General features: G+C 30.8%; 1 protein-coding gene across 2 annotated transcripts in view; it reads right to left on the bottom strand.

Moving 5' to 3' along the window:
* Nucleotides 1–8,190: 8,190 nt before the first annotated feature.
* The window catches only part of LOC107448464 (ribonuclease H2 subunit A), a 31,648-nt gene continuing 17,869 nt past the window's right edge, over nt 8,191–21,969 (bottom strand). For both annotated transcript variants that reach the window (XM_016063660.5, XM_071180624.2), the window contains exons 6-8: nt 15,458–15,545; nt 13,934–14,057; nt 8,191–8,370 (exon numbers count right to left, since the gene is read on the bottom strand). In XM_016063660.5, coding sequence (XP_015919146.3) covers nt 8,220–8,370; nt 13,934–14,057; nt 15,458–15,545 — 363 coding nt within the window. In that variant the 3' untranslated portion in view covers nt 8,191–8,219. The remainder of the gene's footprint in view (nt 8,371–13,933; nt 14,058–15,457; nt 15,546–21,969) is intronic.

Genomic DNA, 21,969 nt, shown 5'->3' with positions numbered 1-21,969 from the left:
GAATAATTTCACATCACTTTTGGGCTAATTTTCATATCTATTCCATATCTTTTATACCAATTAAGATTCTATTCAACACCCAGAAAGCAATTTACATAACGGCAACCTTGTATCAGAATTTTCTTTTTATTGTCATGAAAATGTTTGTACTAAAAACCTTTTTTCAATAAAGCAAAAATATTGCAGTTTCAAACCTTTCATTCTAAAAGAATCTAAAATTATTTGTAAGTTTTTTTTTTTTAAATATTGTCAGTTAATTTAAAAACAGAAAAAAAAAAAAAGCGAATAGTAAACTTTTTTTTATCATAGTTATAATGATAATGTAAATAGAAATAAAAAGAAATACAAACCTTTTTATAAGGTTTTCACATAATCACCAATTAGATTTAAAAAGTAAGAAACATATTTCTTGTGGATGATCTTTTTATACAGGACACAGCTAAAATTGCGTGTTCAAGAAAATGAACACAGCTGAAAATGCGTTTTCATGAAAATCGACACGTGAATGGAATAGAAAAAAAGAGAGAATTTTTCCACGGAACTAAAAGTTATAAGGAGTATAATATAAAACTAATTATAGCAGAAGCGTGCATAATCATGGAAAAATAACGTCACACTATCAAATTGCATTGTCAATTAAAATTTCATGACAAGGTGGATTTTAGCTGAGCATACGAGACGTTGTTAAAAGAAACCTTATAATTATCTAGATTTAAGATTATTTTCACCTTAAGCCAACTTTATTGAAGAATTTTTTCACGCTTGAAAACCCTAGGACAAAATCGATTTAAGGTTTTTATAAAGGAGGTTGTTTTCCAAGGTTTTGGATTAAGATAATGTGCGTAGAACAGAGCAGATTGCCACAGATCTCGTTTTAAGGTTAGAAGGTTTACACGTAACCCGCATAAAAAACCTTATTAGGTTTATATTAAAAGGTTTTTGCTGAGTGGAAAAAAAAACTTATTTTGCTATCTGGGACAAGATCTCAAGATCAACAAGATTTTTGTAAATTTAGAACTGGATCTAATATACAAACTAGTACAATTCGGTTTTTCTAATGCCCAGTGGGTTCAACAGCTTATAGGAAGGAAATTATTGTTAAATTTTTTAAATACTCTGTAATTTCTTCAAAAATATTTATTTAAAATTCTTCTAATACAAAAATATTCGCCGAACAAAAGTCAAAATAAAATCTTAATTTATCTCTAACTTCTACCTGTTTAAAGTTAACTTAAATTTTTCGCTTCTTTGCGCATGCGGTTAATAACCCAATGTTTTATAGCAGCATTTCCACACTCTGAAGTTTTGAGTTATTAATTTGACAGGTCATGGCACCTGTCAAATGTTACGAAAAGTGGAAATATTATGGTTTGGACAATCGGTGGAACTGACGTAAATTAACCCAAATTAGAAAACTATTTTTTTTTTATCTGTTACATTTCTTTTTCGTTAATTTTTGAAATTTTTCGAGTAATTAGGACATTTTTTGGAACAGTATATATATATAATTTTAGAAGACGATCCCTCAATCGACCTTTTAAACATTCTATGATTATGATAACTGCTTGTTTATAGGAATCGTATTTTTTTTTTTTTCTTTTCTTAAATCAAATGAAATAGAGACAGACGAATCAGTAATTTTGAAACTACAAAACTCTATTCAAAATTTTTTTTACTGCATTTGCTGAAAATATTAAATAAATGTGAAATATTATCATAAAAATTTGATAATGTAAAATTGCTAATCGATTTTTTTTTTCATAGAATGACTGATTTCCTAAGAAGGATGAAAAAATAAATCTAGTCGGTTAGGCTTGATTGAACCGTACATGTAATTAATAGATGGTCCCTAAATTGTAACTATTCAGCTTTGTGATATTTACTAATATTATAAATGGAAATAAAAGATATTAGATTAAAAATCCTAATCTTTTGATTCATAAAATCAGCTTTTGTATTTTAAAAAACTAAGATTGTCTGAATACACACACAGATCAGGAATATCGTGGCAAAAAGCTAAACAACAGGACAAATAATGAGAAGGAAACAAAAACTTTATCAGGAAACTCCGAACCATGAACATTGTTAAAAAATTTGATTAAATTTTTCTTAGAATTTTTTTCTTTTCGATTTGTTAGTTTTCAAAACAGATTGGGGCAACAACGTAACCTTTAATTTATTATAGTGAAAGCTTAATACTTGTTCTATCTAAATTTCCAAAAAAAAAAAAAAAAAAAGAATTTTTTGTGCTAATTCTTATTATTAGTAGCAGAAACACTCTATTGCAAAATCAATTGATTTTAGTTAAAAAATTCAACATGAATAAAATTTCGTTACACGGTGAGAGTAATTTTTTTACAGTTATTTAAGTATATTTTTCAAAATACGAATAATAGTTAACAGTGTGTATTTTTTTTTTCCCTGTTGAATTCTGTTATGTTAGGTATTAGCGTTGGAATGAATAATAGGAGTTGTTTTGGAAACAAGCGCGTATGAGAGCGAATTAGTTGCACAAAAATAATTTTTTCTTTAAAAGTAACAAACAAAAAAAACACCTGAAAAATTCTTCATTGTAAAAGCAATATTACGTTCCTATCCGATTAAAAGTTTCGTTATAGGTGAAAATTACTGTAGGGTAGACGTCGTAGTAGGGAGATTCGTATTTTGTCTGAAATTATCTTTAGGTAAACTTTAATTATCTCGTATAAAAGTCTTAGATTCACTTGATTAGTTTTAAGTATAAGGCCAAAAAACTATTTCCTAAATTTCACTTATATTTTAGAAGAAAAAAAAAATGGAGTTAGAATCTAAAAAGTTTATTTGAACTAAGGAAGTATAACTTTGTGTTTTTTCATTAATTATAATTAATTAATCAATATACAATTAATAAACCCTTGGAGTGATGTATTTAATCGTAGCGTGAGCGAAAATCTACGGTTGATTTAAAAATAATTAAAGGGGTTTTGTTTTGAATTGTTTTAAGTTACAAAAATGAATGGCGAAGTAAACATCAACTAAAGAAATAATAGTTACAATAGTTCTTCACAGCAGCGCTATCTGTTGACGTATTTTGTGCAGTCAGCATCAAACACTGTCTTTAGCACGCGGAATCACTCTGTAGGCCAAGACTAAACCCACAACACAAACTGGGCGGCTACTGCAACTTGAATCCAGCTAGTTAATTATTAAATAATAACTTTATTTTATTTACTACAATTATGTATCCTATTAATTGATCTTATGAAAAAGCGTATTTGTGTAGGTCTAAACTAAATGGGTATGCTTCTGATAGTTAGTTTTTTAATTTGATACATTTGAATAGTTTGAAATAAACCCTTTTATATTATTATTTAATACCTAATTGTGATACTAAGAGATTATTTCTAACATCATTATTTTATTACCAATTTTTATCTTTTCTCTGTCAAAACTACTAGGAAGTTCGTACAAAAGATAAGTCCCGCAGTGAACAGATCGTTAAGACACGGTTCCCAGCAGATCACTGAAGTCAAGCATCACTGGCTACGGTCAGTGTGCTGGTGGGTGACCACTTGGATCAGTCTGCGTAGGGACAGAGGGTGTGCGGTATTGGTCCTCGTTAAACTGTGCTACCGTAAATTGCTCGACTTCGCGCGCAGGTCGTCGGGCTACCGAAGCGGGGGTGCCATCCCCTCCGCAGAGGATCAAAATTGTGATGGCATGTCTTCGGATCATCCTCCGGGATGTTTCCCAGACCGTCGCCAATAGCCCATTGTGCAGCTCTAGTGCGACGTAAATTAACAACAACAACGTACAAAGGATAAAATGATTAAGAATCGGAACCGGGCAAATATTCTAAAGCAGGGTTGCCACAGAAAAAAATGAACAAAATAGTTGCTTTTAGTAGCCTAAAATATGAAAATAGTTGCCTAAATAAGAATAAAAATATGACTAAAATTTTGTTAATGACTTAATTGTCATATACCTTGATCCATTCAGTCAAGTTGGTGGCAAATATGATCATTTTTATATAAACGTAAATGTTTATATATATATATTTTTACATATATGAAAAGTGATTACTCAAATTCGAAATTCACTCATCGTAATATCGTATAAATTTTTTTTTTTCTTTTATAAATCATGCGAAATTTCGTAGAAATAATCATTAAAAATGCGATCAAAAAATGAAATAGACTTACAATGGAGTCTGTGCAGATTGAACGATTTAAAAAGTGAAGACTCAAATTTGCTAAGTTTTTTATCTTTTAAGAAAAAAAAAAGTTCAGAAACTATCTTGTGGGGTGTAGATTTTCCACCCAATTTATGCTTATAAAAAAAAACATCGCTAGGAGTACAGAAAAGTCTCCCTTTCCTGAAAATAGTTGCTTTTTTTAATAGCTTTTTCAGGCAAAAAAAGTTGCCATAGTCGCCTTATGCCAAAAATAGTTGCATTTTAGTCGCCTGTGGCAACCCTGCTAATGAGAGTTCAGTTGGAATGAATTTTATTTATTTATTATTACCTTTTTAATTGCATTCAAGGAAATTCTGAAAAGTATAACTATACAGTATGACAGAACATTAATATAAAAGTAAAGTATTGTTTAAACTGTTATTTCAATTTTATAGGTAAAGAATTTTGTTATCATTTCTGTAAACTGTCATGTTTGTTAATGGTTTAGCTACTGTACGTATGATTTGAGTATTCTTTTATCCACTATATGCTTATGTGATTGTTGTTTCAATAATAAAATTCACTTTGTCACCTGGTGATGAGGAATTTGTTAACTAATGATTCTCTGTGATTAATTCACTCACCTTTATTGAGTTATTTTACAAAGGTAAATGTTCCTATAGAATATTAATGTTCTTTAATAAACTGACATTTGCACTTTGAGTAATTATTTATATCCTTAAGCACCCACAAGACTGAGAGACAAAATGTGTCCACAACATACTATGAGTCACAAACTATTTGAACAACCAACTAAGGAAATAAAACTGTACAGTTTGCTTCTTTCTCAGGGATTATTCAATCCAGTTTACATATAATGTATAAAGTTGACAACAGATGCCACTGCTGAATTAAAAAAAAACTAATAAAATGCGTTTTTTGCTGCATGACAAGTCATTCCCACTGAAATATTTGAACGGGAACTGTATTTGACTCCTAATGCCAAAAAAGCAGCAATAAATTTGTAACTTGTGATAAATTATTTCGATTATTATATGCGATAGTTGCAAAATTTTTTGTAAACCTAGTTTAAATATCTATGAATATATGGAAATTTTTATAGAAACCTACTTTTTTTTGTCTTACAATTTTTTGCTATAACTTTAAAAATATTCAATAAAATTAGACCAAATTTTTGGAGCAATTAAAAAATTAATTACAAAATTATTGCTTTAAAAATTTCGAGAATTTTTTTATCCCTTAATTTTGTAGTGAATTGTATTTGGCAGCTACTAAAAATTTCCTGATTTGAATATCTTAAAAATTTAAAAAGTTTCAATTTCCCAAGTACTTTTTAAAATGTTTTCAAGAAATTTTTTTTGCACCATTAAATAAGATACATTAAAAATGACACTGGCATTGTCTTCGAATTATCCCCCATAAAAGTATTGTATCTTTTCTTAGCACGTTTTCTTTCCTTACACAAACAGGTACTATTATTGTAAGGTACTATTATTTGTAATTTAATTTTGGCTTACACAGGATGACATTTGAAGAAAACTGAGCACTTTTTTAAAAAGGACAATAACTATTTACAAAATTGTTTTTAACTTTAATATATTTAAATTGGCCTTTTTTTCTCATAAGTTTCAAAATATGATTCACTACAGAATTATAAAGAAAAAAAAAAAAGTTAAATTTTTTCCGCATATGCGCAGTATAGAAGAACTTCTTTAATTATGTACTTATAAACTGCACAGCTTATATTGGAATTTTTTTTCAAATTTAAAAGCAAAATTTTTAAAGTAACAGAAGAAAAACTAAAAAAAAAAAAATTATTATAAAATTATCCATATCTCCATAAATATTTAATCTAAGCTTTCGAAATTTTTTGCAATCAGCACACTTAATAACCAATATTGTGACAAAGCAAATTTATCAATGCATTTTTTGACTAGTGTGTTCAAAAAAATTATTTTAGTTTATTGTCGGCCCCTGAAGCCTCTAAACTTCATAGTATGACAAATCATAAAATCAAAACAGTACTGAAGTTATAAAATGACTTAAATTTTTCTTGAGAAATATGAAAAAATGCATTAGTATCAAAGTGTTTCCATTATTTTGTCCACCCCCTGTATTCATCCAAATAAGCATACATTTAGTGAGGAAGCTGCAAAATAATATTAAGTGAAGAAATAAAATTTGTTAACATTATTCAAGATATTGGTATGTTAAGATGAAGAGATGGCGAATTAAAAAAGGGTTTAGTTTATGAACACTCCGACATAAGTCTTAATTTATGAATTAAACTAAGTTTTAAATATTTTTTTTTACTCCATAACATTATTAAATAATGAAGTGAATATAGCTTACAATAAAAAAGCAAGATTAAGAACTCATTCTTTATGCCAATAGCTCCAACATAAATTTTCTAGTCAACATCTTAAGCAAATCGAATCACATAAAATTTAGAAATACCAGAATAAATTATAAATTTTTCAAATAAAATTACAACATTTGTTCCCTAAATTGTCAATTTATATTTTACTTATATCTTCCAGAGTCACTAACAAGTGAATGAAAAGATATTGAACTGACTATACTCATTACAATATTTTATACAAAAATAGCAATTAAAATGTTTATTAAAAATTAGTAGGTTCCTAGTTGTAAATATCAATAAATAGTCATTCCTTAATTTCTTTTATGTCTTTCTTGCTTATTTCAGATATCACAATTTTTGTTGAACCCAAAGACTTAGGCTTTATTTTATGCACAAGATTATAATAATTCATTTTGATGGAAGAATGACAGTTAAAATGGAATTTAATTAAAACTTTCAGAACTTTTTAAAAGACTCTTTTTGAAAAAGATCAATGAGTAGTCAATTTCTAACACTATGTTTTACCTGCCTTTTTCACATTCCCCATAACAATTACAGAATCAAAAGATATATAAGCACTACTTATTACACATATTTTATACAAAAATTAAAATAAAATATATAAATAAAATATATAAATAAAAGATGTTTTTAGAAAAATGCACGAAGCTGTAAGACAAAACTTTTCGCCCACAAGAAGAACAATTTTTATTGTTGTTCGGTGTACATAGATATTCAAAATTTTATCTGTGATTAATCAACCTGTTTTATTACTATCAAAGAGTTTATAATGGAAAATATATGGAAGCAGGTGTAAAATGACTAATTGAAATAGATGGATTTTTGTCAATTATGGCAGGGGAAAAAAATGAATTGAAGATGTCTGATTAAAGCAGGTGATGATATTCGGGAAACTTATATTTCATTGCAGACCTCGAGGTGCTAAACAAAAAGAATATTGTTATCTAAGTGACATTGCAAGTAAACTCATAAATTTCATGATTAAGAACAGGCCAATCAAAAGCAAAGTAAAAAGTAGTATTTAATCAATGCTGTTGAAATACAGGAGAAATCCATTATAAATAGGCGTATTATCGAAAAATCAAACACTGCCAAAAGGTCGTAGGAATCCAGAAAAGGAACAAAACCAGTTGTATAGTGCTTTGTTTTTTAAATAAGATTATTGCAAGATCAAAGGTTGAAGTTTGCTGGAAAAAATTCCACTCGTAAATTTTATAACTTAAGTTCCTACACTTCCTTTAACTACCCTTCCTGTGCTTTGCCCATCCAACCACTCTTCTAATTTTAACTCAAGGCGGAAATCACCTTTCACAGTCAAACAATAATGCAGAAAGAATGTCGGAAAAGCTATAAACAGCTAACAAACAAGTCTCATTAAAAAAAAAAGTTAATGGAAGTTTTGTATAGAAAAAAAAAAAAAAAAAAAAAGGTTCTGATGTTAGAAAAACATATAAAGCGGGCTTTCCCTAAAAAGGGTAAAGCAAAATCTGGGATAATGTAACATTATCAGAATGGGAGATTTTCACAGATCAGCAGAAAATGACGTAGGAAGCGATATAATGCATGAAACAGACAGGTTAAAATAGGGGTTTCACGGTAATTATTTTAGAATTTTAAAACTCAGACTCATGAATGAAATAAAGCAACTTTATAAGTCCTAAATTACAATTCAACTGTTTGATGTATATTTCGTTGAGTAAAAAAGTTATGACTTTTGGGTTTCACAGGTTTTTTCGTGTCACTTTTCATAAATTTAAAAATATTTTGAGATTTGGTGGTTTCTTGCTGGTCATCATCATCTTCTGTTTCTTCCCTAAAAACCATAAATAATTATTAGAAGTATAAATCATTTACATCTTTTATACATTATTTGGACATAAATTTACCAACTAGAATAATTAAACTTAATTGACGAAATCATAAATTTTCAGTCAATGTTAATGAGTAATATTTAAGCTTAGAATGCATTATAAATTGGGTAAAAAACAATGATTTATATATATTTATGAAATTAATGCACTAAAAAATAATTAGAAAATATAAAACCAATAATGATATTTTTCCTTTGGATAAAATGAATAAATTTTCATAAATTTATTTCCCCCCATTTCTTTTTCCAAAAATGGGAGCTGCTGAGTATAGAAGACAACCATGCCCACAATAACCAAAGGAAGTGTCAGGATCCTGATTCCTCTCCCACGCATTTGATTGACCCCTTGACCTGAGGGTCAGAGGGTGAAGGACACGGGGGGTGTCGTCCCCTACATTGGGGGTGGAGCGAATGACTTTTTCTGATGAGAAAGAATTTTTGGAGAGGAGATTAGCTTTGAACGCCGAAGAGTAGAGTTGTAATTGAACGATGATAGATTTAGTATGAACGAAAAAGAAAGGGAGCAGTTGCGCTCCGAGAACATTATACTCAACAGCTCATGTATCTATTTGTAACTTTTCTGTAAATAATTCTATAATCAAGAATTTAATAATAAATAAGCTATAATTGAAATAATCCTTGGTCATCCTTATTGAGGAGTCTTTAAAAACGAACCAAGAGACAAAATGTCTCACAAATTGGCGCAGCCGACAGGATGGAAGGAGGACTGCTATGCTAAGGAAAAGAATCATCGCCGATGCCCACTATGAGAAATGCCCAGTAAAGAGAGTTGCCTTATGGAGTTTGTCTTGATAGAAAGATGCCTACGGAAATGCCTAGTGAAAAAGATTGCCTGAAGGAAAGGATGACGGCGGACTGACAACACCGACGGGAGTTGAAGAGACGGTACTGGAAAGGGACTATTATCGCCGGAGGCGATAGGCAGCCAGCGCTACCCCCCCGTGACCGGTGACCATAGAGTGTGGTTTCAACATCAACTCTCTGACAAAGAGGACAATTGAAAAGATAATAAAGGGAGGTAAGCTTTATCTCATGCATGAAAAGATAAATTACACGCTCACATTTCTGGGTAGAAGTTTAACAAAAAGGGTAGTTAGTTAAGGGGATAAGTTTATTTTGTTTTGGTTTAAAGTCAACCTGATGTGTTATTTTATTTGAGCTTAAGGGATTGGCCAGTTAGCTATAGTATTGTTTGTGTGATTAATGAGTATGATTATTATTGATAAGTATAATAAGTAATGATTCGATATTTTTTTTTAGTAACCTAGTGGTTGGTTTGTTAAGAGTGTAATTTTTTTATTGCTTTATTAAGAGTATGTATGAAAGAAGAAGAGTATTGATTTAATAACATGTAAAAAAGTGTAGGATTATTTAAAGATTGCGTTTTTATATGTCAATAGCGAGCTGAGTAAACAAGGCTCTGGGTTTATTATTATTTAGTAGTGATTATTATTTATAATGCATTCTGTTAAAATAATTTTGGACCGGAAAAAAAGGTCAAGGAAGGGGTTTGCTTTTGTTTAAATGATGAAATGGTTAATTATTACGACGGTAGAATGTACGAAATTTAAGAGTTTTAATTTTGGGGGAAGTAAAAGTGTATATTTTAGGTGTAACAAAAGAGTACGAAATTGTTTTATTTTGCAATGAAAGTTGAAAAGAGTAATTTGTATTTCTGTGCATTAAGAAGTAATGTTTGAATATTGCATGTTTTGAATATTGCATGATACCAATTGTATTGTATATGTTTGGTTTACATATGAGGTATTAAATTTCATAATAGAAGGTCGGGGTATGAGTATAGGGGACGGTGTTGCTAAATTTTATTTTTTTAAGGTTCATTTTTAAATAGGGGTATATTTTTTTGTGGTTAAGAAATTAAATTTATATCGTCAGTATGAGTTTTATTTTTAAAGCAAGAAAGGTAGATTTGATAGTCCTAGCTGAGAAGCTTGGGATAACGGTTCCCGAGAACGCCACGGGTGCTAAGATAAGGCCATTGATCACCGGGAGTTCGGATTACGATGAGCAATTTACTAAAGATGTTTTAAGTGTGATTAAAGAGGATAGATTAGAAAAAGAGGAACGGGAAGATAGGGAACGTGAAGATAGGGAACGTGAGCGACTAAAATTAACAGAAGATAGGGAACGGGAGAAACAAAAATTAAAAGAAGATAGGGAACGCGAGGATGAAATAAAGAGGCAAAAAGAGCATGAACGAAAAGTAAGAGAAGGTGCGGAACGGGCGTTAAATAGAAGGATACGTGAACTGGAATGGTTAAAACGAGAACGGGAATATGATTATGAGCGGATAAGAAGTACTATAGAAGGGATTGAGCTGATAACAAAAATTTTAATGAGTGACCAGGATGAGGAAAGTAAAACCCAGGATTGTAAACCCTTAGTCAATTTAAATGGATCGGTTGGATGTTTAGGCACCGTGGAATCAGCGGAGAGGCCGGAGTCCCGAAGGTTTGGTTTTGGAATTGAAGGAAAGGAGGTGAATGTGAAGGGTGGGGTGAGACGATTTCCTGAATGGAGTGGTCCGAATGTTAATAGAAAGGGTAAGTTTCCGCTTGAATCGCTGAGGAAAAATAGTACTAGCTCAGGAAAATGGTCCCCGAAATGTTATAACTGTGGAGAGGTAGGACACTTAAAGAGGGGGTGTCCGAAAATTAATAGATTTAGGTTAGATCTGAAGAAAGATCAGGCTAAGCAAGATTCCGTAGAACGCGTTAGTCACGAAAAGAGGGTGAAGAAAGACGAATCGGATTTGCGTAGAATCGAGGTGGTTGAGGAGAAGTCTTGTTTCTCAAAATTAATATACAATGTTCCTAAATTAAGCGTATCAAGGCAATCGTTAGATCCTGAAGAAAATTTTGAGATAGGGAGATGGATCTTTGTAAATTCAGAGATAGGCCCTGCTGTAGAGGAAAAGCTCAGTAATGTTCCTAGTAACTGTGGGATAGGGGAAGGAATAGTAAACCCAAGTGAAAAAATCCCGGTAGTGGTCAAAAGTGAAAACGAGACGACGGTGATAAGGGATAGGGAGTTTAAATTAAAGGAGCATGTTTTTGAAAATGCAGGGGATGAACGGAAGGGAAAAGAATGGGAGAAAAAGATGATCGGTTCTGAGGGAAAAGAGCAAGAAGGGAACAAGGGGATTGAGGCTAAGGACACTGACCTTGATTGCGAGAATTCGGACAGGAGAGGAGTGCGAATCACTCCGGGGGTCTCGAGGTGTTGGAGGGAAAGTCAAGTGGGGGTGAGGACGAAGATCCACCATGTATTTTAATGAATCCGGAGTGTGGGGAGAAAGTAGGGGGTGGAGATGAGGAATCACCCTTTTCTCATAGCCAAAGACTTAAAAAGGAGCAGGTGCAGGGCTCGGAATTTGAAGGAATGTTAGAGGAAGTGAGGGAGGATTTTAAAGGCAAAGAAGTTTGTGGTCAGCGAGGGGTTGAAGTGAAGGTTAAAAGTCCAATTAACGCGTTGAAGAGGATGGATTTGTCCTGTGAGAAAAGAAAGGGAGATAGCGACGGCGCGATGGAATCTAAACTTCTGTGGTTTGAGGGGAGAGAAAAATTGTTTAAGTATCCTAAGAAGGAGTTGTACACAGCTGCGAATTCAAGCACTCCCGATATCAGAATTAAAACCCGTAAGGTGCAGGTGAAAATAAGGATTGGTTTTCAGAAAGGGGGGTCAGAAAGAAAAAGTAGAGCAAAAGAGTTAGCTAGTCACGTAAGAGGAAGTGGTATAGAAAGAGATAGGTTCCAGGGGATCAGGTCAATGAACTTGAAAGAGTGGACATTTGGGCAATTTGGACGGTTAATTTTGTATGCTAATCATTATTATTTGTTAGGCAGGAATTTTGGACATGACTTTAAGGATTTTATTTTGAGGGAATTTTATAAATGGATTTTGGCATGGATATTTTATTTTTGGCCTGATAAAAGTGATTTTATTGCTTTGATTGTAAAAATATTAGGTTCTTTTATGCTATGTTTTGATTTTGTATTTATTAGTTTGTCAAGTGTCCTAAGTGTAATTTTATGTTTATTAAGGTATAATGCGGCCAATCTCTTTTGCGCACGGAAATGTGTGCGTGTTATTATTTTTTGGTGCTGGGATGGGCTTGCATTGTTTTTAGGTTTCACTTGTACGACCAGGGAAGAAGGTCGAACTAGATGAAGCCGGGGGGGGGAGGTGTCAGGATCCTGATTCCTCTCCCACGCATTTGATTGACCCCTTGACCTGAGGGTCAGAGGGTGAAGGACACGGGGGGTGTCGTCCCCTACATTGGGGGTGGAGCGAATGACTTTTTCTGATGAGAAAGAATTTTTGGAGAGGAGATTAGCTTTGAACGCCGAAGAGTAGAGTTGTAATTGAACGATGATAGATTTAGTATGAACGAAAAAGAAAGGGAGCAGTTGCGCTCCGAGAACATTATACTCAACAGCTCATGTATCTATTTGTAACTTTTCTGTAAATAATTCTATAATCAAGAATTTAATAATAAATAAGCTATAATTGAAATAATCCTTGGTCATCCTTATTGAGGAGTCTTTAAAAACGAACCAAGAGACAAAATGTCTCACAGGAAGGAATTCGGAGTAAAACTGATCTGTATGGTATACACATCTCTGCAACCGTTTCTTGAATTCAATCCATAAAAACATGTCACTGTTAGTTCAACTGTGATAGATTTCATGTCTGTCTAGCAAATTATGAAATAGGAATACTTAATGTCAGAAATGCAATTAACTTAGGTAAATTACAAACCCACCATCCATTGCCCTTTAGAACTCTGAATACTGTCAAAACTATATTACTTAAAATTTATAATTATATTTTTCAATAATTTAAAGTCCAGTCCAAAATACTCTGTTTAATACTTTTTTATTGAAAGAGGTCTTATGGAAAAACTTTTCATAAAGAATTCTTCTAAATGAGAAATTTTCTTTTAAATGTCACATGGTAAAATATAACATGATATCAAATCCAAAACACCGGTTGATAAATTTTTTCGTCAAGTTGAGTCTCTTAGTGAGCCAAGAAAAAAATTAGAGAAATTAGAGACAGTACACATACATCAGACTATTTTGAGGAAAAAAAAAAAAAAAAAAAAGCAAAAGAGAAACCAACGGGGAAAATAAAAATGTGGGCAATTCCCTTTAGTTAAGTATAACAAATGCAAATTAAAGATTAATAAAATACAGCAAAATGCCTGAACCATATATATTATTAGTGGACGATCTCTGGGTTTGAGCAATTGTAGGATTGAAAATCAGATCCTTAATTTAAAATTGATTATGATTCTAAATTTGTATTTGTAAAATGGGATGCTCTAAACACGCACAAATATCAAATATATTAGGGCAAAATATTTTTTTTAAAGAAAATCAGGATAACTAAGAGTATTACCAAGTTTAGCAATTGATATGTTGTTATATTAATAATATAAAGAAGGTAACTTTTTAATTACCATTCGACTTGTACTGCACTGTTTTCTAAAATTTTCCCAGCAGTTGACCAGCTGAATCTAACGATTTGAGGAAAACCAAATACAGGATCAATACTCTGAGTGAGAAACTTTTTTGTCACAGGATCTAAAAAAATACATGTTTCATTAAATATTTCTTACATACACTTTTGTTTACCTCATTTTTATAAACAAAAAAATTAATGCACAAATTTTGGTAAAGTGATTATTCTTATTGAAGGGGAAAGAGCTAATTTGAATTAAAATATTTACTTTAATTTCGAATGAACATAAACTTTGAAATTTAAATTTTATAGCTTTATTTTGAATAATCATCTCAAATTATGCATTTTTAATCTTCAAAATGAATGTTTAGCCTAATTTCAATTTGATTGTTTTACCCTTAATGCTTTGTGTTTTAAAATCTTCTTGTGTTAATTGAAAATGAAAACTAATTATGAAATTAAAACTAACAAAGAAAAAGAAAATTTCGGAGTATCTTTACTACAACGTTTACAGTTTCAAAGGGAAAAAAACAACAAAAAAACAAAACATTTAAGTTAATCAACGAAATTTTTTATTTCCTCACTAAAAAGTTTAGTGGGAAAACATGCAAAAACAACATTTCTGTGATTTTAAAATGTATTGAGTGCATGCTCCAAATATATAAAAATAGAATATTTTTAAAATGTCACTTATCTTGTTATTTTTAAGTGACACACAAGGTTGGACTGTAATGTATTTCTGTTATTAACATGGAAAAAAAAAACAATAAAACCTTCTGGATTATAAAATTCTTTTTAACATCCGGTATTATATTAGTAAACATGGGAAAATCAGTTTCAGAATACATGATATTACAAACAAATTGTTAAGTATTTCTTTTAGCTGATTCAAAATTGATATAGTATTTATCTATCGTAATTTAAATGATCTTATTTATACAACTGCCAACTTATTTAAAGACTTGGCAGAACAAATTGTTTTATTAATACAACCAATCACTATATATTCAAAAATCCTAAGCATGCAGTAATTCAATTACTTAAAACTTTCATGAAGGCTTTTTAACACCTAGTATTATATTAGTAAACATAAACAAATCAGCTTCAGAATATATGATATTACAAACAAATTGCAAAGTATTTCTTTTTTTCTGAAATCTTTCTTATCCTGACAGGATAAGTTAAAGCTTTATTAATAGAACCAATTACTCCAGATTCTAAAATCCTAAACATAAGGAAATTCAATTACCACTTGTAACTCATATGAAGTATTCTTAGTTCCGTTTTAGTAAGGAAAAAAAAATGTTTAAAATGAAAATAAGATTTTTCTGATTTAACAAATTTTATGCGAATAATTTCTTTCTTACATATCACTTTTACAAATCAATTTCAATTCTAACTCTGTTATTACTTTTGCATATTTTTAATATGCTAATAAAACTGAACACTCTGGCAACAACAGTTCATATAGCAATATTTACTTAAGTTGCTAGTTGATTGTTACATTAATAGACATAATTACCATTTGGATAACCTGATCCATATTCCATTTCATTTAAATTATCACCTTCTGCAAACTTCCATGCTTTTAATGCATTGTCTCTTGCAACCTAACCAAAATATAAGAGTTTATAAATGAGACAGAAATAATTATTTTCTGTTTAAGATAAGTTACTATATCTGAAGATGTTATAAAAATTTCTCACAACTAACTGCAGTTGATATATTTAAGCAAAGGAAATAAACTGAAAAAGTTCTTAAAAAAAAAAAAAAAAAAAAAAACTAGTTTGTTTTGTTTTGCTAAAGCTGGTTTCTTACTTGCAACATACATTCTTACGCTGAAATTTCAAACTTGGATAAAATGTTAATCCGTTAATAATAAAAAATTAATAAATGAATAAAGAAGGAAAATAAATAAACTATAGAAAACTAGCTATTCAAGTTGAATGATAAATTTCTTAAATATATAGGGTGTCTAATTAGTTCACATATAACACAAAAATTTCTGACGCAGAGTTTAAAATATAATGATTTTATTTACAGCAAAAGAAAACTACATTGTGTTAAAAGTTACTATAACAGGTGGTTGATATGATTGCACTTTTTCAGGTTTTTTTTTACAAGCTTTAGCCTTTTTCCAAAACCAGTGCAAACATGCACACATCCATAAAAATTTCTTTTCATTCTCACACAACAACACAAATATCCCTAAACGCAGTTTTGAGATAGCGCAAAAGATTTTTTTTTGCCAAATTTCTTTATTGACCTAAGCAAAAAATTTAACTCCCTTATTAATGGAAACCAACAAATGTTTCCCTTCTTCTGAAAAAGCTCTCAAGAAAGAAGAAGAATCAAGATTACATTTTTTTTTTAAAAATCAGGACAGATTTTGTAATAGTATTGTTCATATTTTTTTTCTTTGAAAATAAGTACAGTAGAATCATTGCAGAGGTAGGGATAAGTATATATTGTTAATTATAATTTCTAATACTCAATAGATGGCGCTCTGCGCAGCAATGTAAAAACATTAGTTTCTAATCAGTTTCCTCCATGACACTGTAGCATTATCATCATCCTTCTTGTTATTAAATATATTTTATGTTAAAAGGCGTTTGTTATGATTGAAAACCCCGAGATCAGAGATCATATCACCGTATTTAATATTGGTGCACCAACCTGGAGCTAAGAATTTGATTAAAGGTGAGTGCAATTGATTTAAATAATGGATTCATACGATGATTTGAAAAATAAAAGAAAAACAATTCGCTCTTTAACAACTCGATTAATAACAAAAATTGAAAATTTGATGAATGATGATAATGTGGAAACTAAAGAAAAGATCGAAGAATTAATAGATTATAAGGAACAGTTAATTGATAAAAATAAAAGTTTAAAAGCAATAAATAATCGAATTGAACCACTAATTGAAAGTGAGGAAATAGAAAATGAAATTACTGGAATTGAAGAATATTCGGAAAAAATAATAAAGTGGCAATCTCGAATCGCAAGATATTTGAAAGAAAACAATAAAGAAAGTAGAGGAGGAGAAGAATCATTTAACAGCGCACAATCTAAATTTGTTCCAGAAATAAGTAATGCAGTTAAACTTCCAAAATTAAACATAAATAAATTTTACGGAGAAACAACATTATGGCTTGAATTTTGGAATCAATTTGAAATCGCGATCCATGAAAACGAAAGTTTAACTGAGATACAAAAATTTACTTATTTAAAGAGTTTACTCGGTGGAATTGCATTAAATGCCATTAAAGGGTTTTCTTTGACTAAAGAAAATTATATGAAAAGCATAGAATTGTTAAAAGATAGATTTGGGCGCGAAGATTTAGTGATTAATAGTCATATGAATCGTCTATTAAATCTTGATCCCGTAAAAAATTCTAGTGATATTAGAGCATTACGGAATTTATATGATAATTTAGAAGTAAACATTAGATCTTTAGAAAGCTTAAATGTAGTCTCTGGAACATATGGACACTTATTATGCCCTATATTATTAAAACTAATACCAGAAGATTTAACTTTAGAATACAACCGCAAACGAAAAGCAAAATCAGAATTTAATGTTTCGGAATTAATTCAATTTATTAAGGAAGAAATTCAAGTACGCGAATCATCTACATTATTCCATGATAATGTTAAGAAAAATAAACACTATTATAATCCCAGGGAAGTAATAAATAACAAAAAACAGTTCAGATCGAATATTCCCACAGCTTCAGCATTGGCTACTAATGTAAAATTTAATTGTGTATTTTGTAAATCAGAACATGATTCATTTATTTGTGAAAAAATGTCGGTTTCTGAGAAAAGAGATAGATTAATGCGCGAAGGTCGTTGCTTTAAATGTTTCCGAAAATCACATTTAAGTTCACAATGTAGGAGTAAAATTAGTCCTTGTAAAAAATGTAATAGTAAATCTCATCACGAAATAATTTGTTTTGGAATTCCGAAAACTCAAAACGAAAGTTCGCAAGAAACCGCAGAGAAAAATACAGTTGTAGCCAGTGTTTCTCATGTCGAAGAGGGACAAAAGGGGGAATTTCAATCAGTGATTTTACAAACATGTGTTGCGAATTTACATTTGGCAGACAAAACGCAGGAGATAAATATTTTATTTGATTCCGCATCGATGAGGTCATTCATTACTAGAGAATTAGCTCAAAAGCTTAATCTCCCGATAATAAGAAAGGAAAATTTATTAGTTTATACTTTTGGAAGCCGTGAACCGCAAGAAAAAACATTTGATATAGTAAAGGCGAGTATAAGCAATAAAAAATATCCTACTCGAAGGTCAGAGTTCGAATTATTGGTTTCAAGTACCATAACACGTGCATCTTTCCCACCTCATAATAATAAAATAAAGTTGCTGCTTGAGGATTTTGCGCTTACTGATTTATGCCTTTCGAAAGGAATAAATTCCATTGATATATTAATTGGAGCAGATTATTATTGGAAACTCCACACTGGGTACATAAAGGAGTTGACTAAAGATTTGTTTTATGTCGAAACATTACTCGGCGGAAGTGTAACTGGGATTATTCATTCAGATTTAAAAAATGACTCTATCATTGAAAATTTATGTTATTGTAAGGAAAAATTTAATTGTGAGGAATTAACTAATGAAAATAATTTTTGTGATGATATAAATTTACAGTTTCGGAAATTTTGGGATATTGAAAGCTTAGGCATAAATGATAAAATTCAGAATACACCTTTAGAGCAAGAAACTTTAAAACAGTTTGAACAAAATATAAAATTTCAGGATGGCAAATACGTAGTTAAATTACCATTTAAAGATGAGGTAAACATTTCTGACAATTTTAATTTATCTAAAAGAAGGTTAATTAGTTTAACATCGCGTTTTAATAAGAATCCTTCTTTGCATGATAATTATGCTAGTATTTTTAAAGAACAATTATCGGAAGGAATAATAGAACCTGTTAATGATAAATCAATAGTTCCAAATATGGTTTATTACTTACCTCATCATCCAGTAATTAGAAATGATAAACAAACTACAAAGTTACGGATAGTTTTTGATGCTTCGGCTAAAGAAAAAAATTGCTACTCTCTAAATGATAACTTATTATCGGGTCCCAATCTAAACCCTAATCTTTTAATTTTACTATTAAAATTTCGCGAGTTTAAAATAGGAATAATTGCTGATTGTGAAAAGGCTTTCCTACAATTGTTAATTGATGAACATGATAGGGACTATCTTAGATTTCTTTGGTCAGAGCAATTCCCTCCCAAGAAAATTGAGGTTTTTCGCAATAGAACCGTAACTTTCGGAGTAAGATCATCAACATTTTTACTGGCTGGAACAATAAAGTATCATATCAAAAATTATAAAGAATCTCATCCTTTGGCGTGTAAGGTTTTAAATGAAAATTTGTATGTAGACGATCTTATTACTGGTACAAATACGATTGAAGATGGACTACTATTATCCAGGGACACTAAATTAATATTAAACGATGCATCAATAAATCTTAAAAAGTGGAAGAGTAATTCTAAAGAGTTATGCCAAAAATGGCAAGACACAAAATTTGAAAAATATCCTAGTGAAGAAACAGTACCTTTAAAGGTTTTAGGATTAATTTGGAATACTTTAAGGGATGAATTTAATTTAGATTTAAGTTCTTTAATTGACTCTTTAGAAAATGTGAAAAATACTAAGAGAAGTGTATTACGCATATCATCGAAATTATTTGATCCAATGGGATATATAACAGCATTCACGATTAGAATTAAAATTCTTCTTCAAGAAATATGGGAACAAGGCTTAGAATGGGATGAGGAATTCGGAGATATTTTAAGACTGAAATGGGAAAAATGGTATAAGGAAGTAAATGTATTAAAGGAACTTTCACTACCAAGATATTATTTTCATGAAGAAGATAGCTGTTCCGAAGTAGGGAATTATAAGATAATTATATTTTGTGACGCAAGTGAGAAAGCGTATGGAGCGATTGCATATATTCGATATGAAAGAAATAAAAAAAATTACGTAAGCTTCGTTACTTCAAAGGCACGCGTTGCACCATTGAAGAAGTTGAGTCTACCAAGATTAGAACTGATGGCCACTCTTATAGGTTCCAGATTATTGGATACTTTAAGGAAAGTGTTTCAAATAAATAACAACTATATACTATATTCTGACTCAACTATAGCCCTTAGTTGGATTCGAGGAAATGCAAATCAGTGGAAGACATTTATTTCAAACAGAGTAAGTGAGATCCAAACTTTAACAGATCCTACTAATTGGAAGTACATAAAGGGAAATGATAATCCAGCTGACATCATATCAAGAGGATGCAGTGCTAATGATTTGCTCTCATGTGCAATTATTTTTAATGGACCAACATGGTTGACATTAAGCGAAGAAAAATGGCCGAAAAATGAAGAAAATTTTAGAAGAGCAGATGTAGATGAAGAAAAGAGATCGAAATTTATTGCAGTTAATTATGCAAGTGAAAATAATGTTCACGATTTAATTTTCGATATCCACAAATTTAGTTCTATTAAAAAGGTTTACCGAATAACAGCCTGGATTAGAAGATTTATAACAAATTTGAGACTGAAGAAAGAAGATAGAATCAAAAATGTTTTAACTGCAGAAGAATTAGAAGAAGCTGAAAACCTTTGGTTGAGACACGTACAAGCAAAGAACTACAGTAAGGATATAGATTGCTTAAAGGAAGGACAACATTTACAGAAGTGCTCAAAAATCAGAGACTTAAATCCGTTCATTTCTGACAAAGGGATTCTACTTGTGGGTGGAAGACTACAGCACTCCAATTTGAACTATTATGAAAAACATCCTATACTATTACCATCAAAAACTAAATTTACAGAACTGATAGTGAAAGAAGCACACGAAAAGACCCTACACTCTGGTATTTCAGACACGCTAACACAGGTACGAGAGAAATTTTGGATTCCGAAAGGTCGGCAATTTATTAAGTCAATAATTGGAAGATGCGTCTTATGTAAAAGATTCAATGTTCGATCAGGAAGAGAAATCATGGCTCCTCTTCCTAAAGACAGAATAGAACAGTCACCCCCATTTTCAGTTACTGGCCTGGATTTTGCTGGACCCTTATTTGTGAAAGATTCTGACAGTAAGTTTTACATCATGCTATGCACCTGTGCAGTTACACGAGCGATACACCCGGAAATTGTTTCCAGTTTAACAACTGAAGCATTTTTACTTGCTTTTCGTCGCTTCATATCCAGAAGAGGACTTTGTTCTGTAATTTATTCAGACAATGCTCAAACGTTCAAGCGAGCAGAGTTTGAATGGAAAAAAATGTGGACTATTTTGAGCAGTTCTGAAGTGAGTGAGTTTTATTCCTCAAGGGGAATAAGGTGGAAATTCATCGTTGAAAGAGCACCCTGGTGGGGTGGATTCTACGAGCGAATGGTTCGTTCAATGAAAATCATTCTTCGGAAATTACTGAGGAAAACATCTTTGACTAGTGAAGAACTCGAAACAGTTCTGTGTGAAATGGAAGCTGTGATTAACTCGAGGCCTATTACTTACGTGACTACAGACTCTCCAGATACTTTTCCTCTAACACCATCCCACATGCTACTTGGAAGACGATTAATAAGTTTACCGTCAGTCAAGTTATCCGGTATTGACTGCATAATTGACAAAAAAATGATAATTAAAAAATTTAAATATCGAGAAAGACTTATAAATCAATTTTGGAAGAAATGGAAAAGGGATTATCTTTTAATTTTAAGAGCTGTCAATTATGTAAATTTGGATAAAGGTAATCAAAATTTTAAGGTAAATGATATTGTTTTGATTCATGATGACAAACTTCCAAGGAGCATGTGGAAACTTGGAAAATTGTGGAAACATTTCAAGGACGTGATAACAAAATAAGAGCATGTGCTTTGAAAACAGATATGTCAATAATAAAACGTCCTATAAATTTATTATATAATTTAGAAGTGAACAATTAAATTAATATGAACATTCTATTTGAACTTTAAATTCAC

This window comes from Parasteatoda tepidariorum, chromosome 8, assembly GCF_982258835.1.
Source record: "Parasteatoda tepidariorum strain Cologne lab strain chromosome 8, Ptep-v5.0, whole genome shotgun sequence".
Taxonomy (NCBI): domain Eukaryota; kingdom Metazoa; phylum Arthropoda; class Arachnida; order Araneae; family Theridiidae; genus Parasteatoda; species Parasteatoda tepidariorum.
This window is presented reverse-complemented; position numbering and strand designations above follow the sequence as displayed.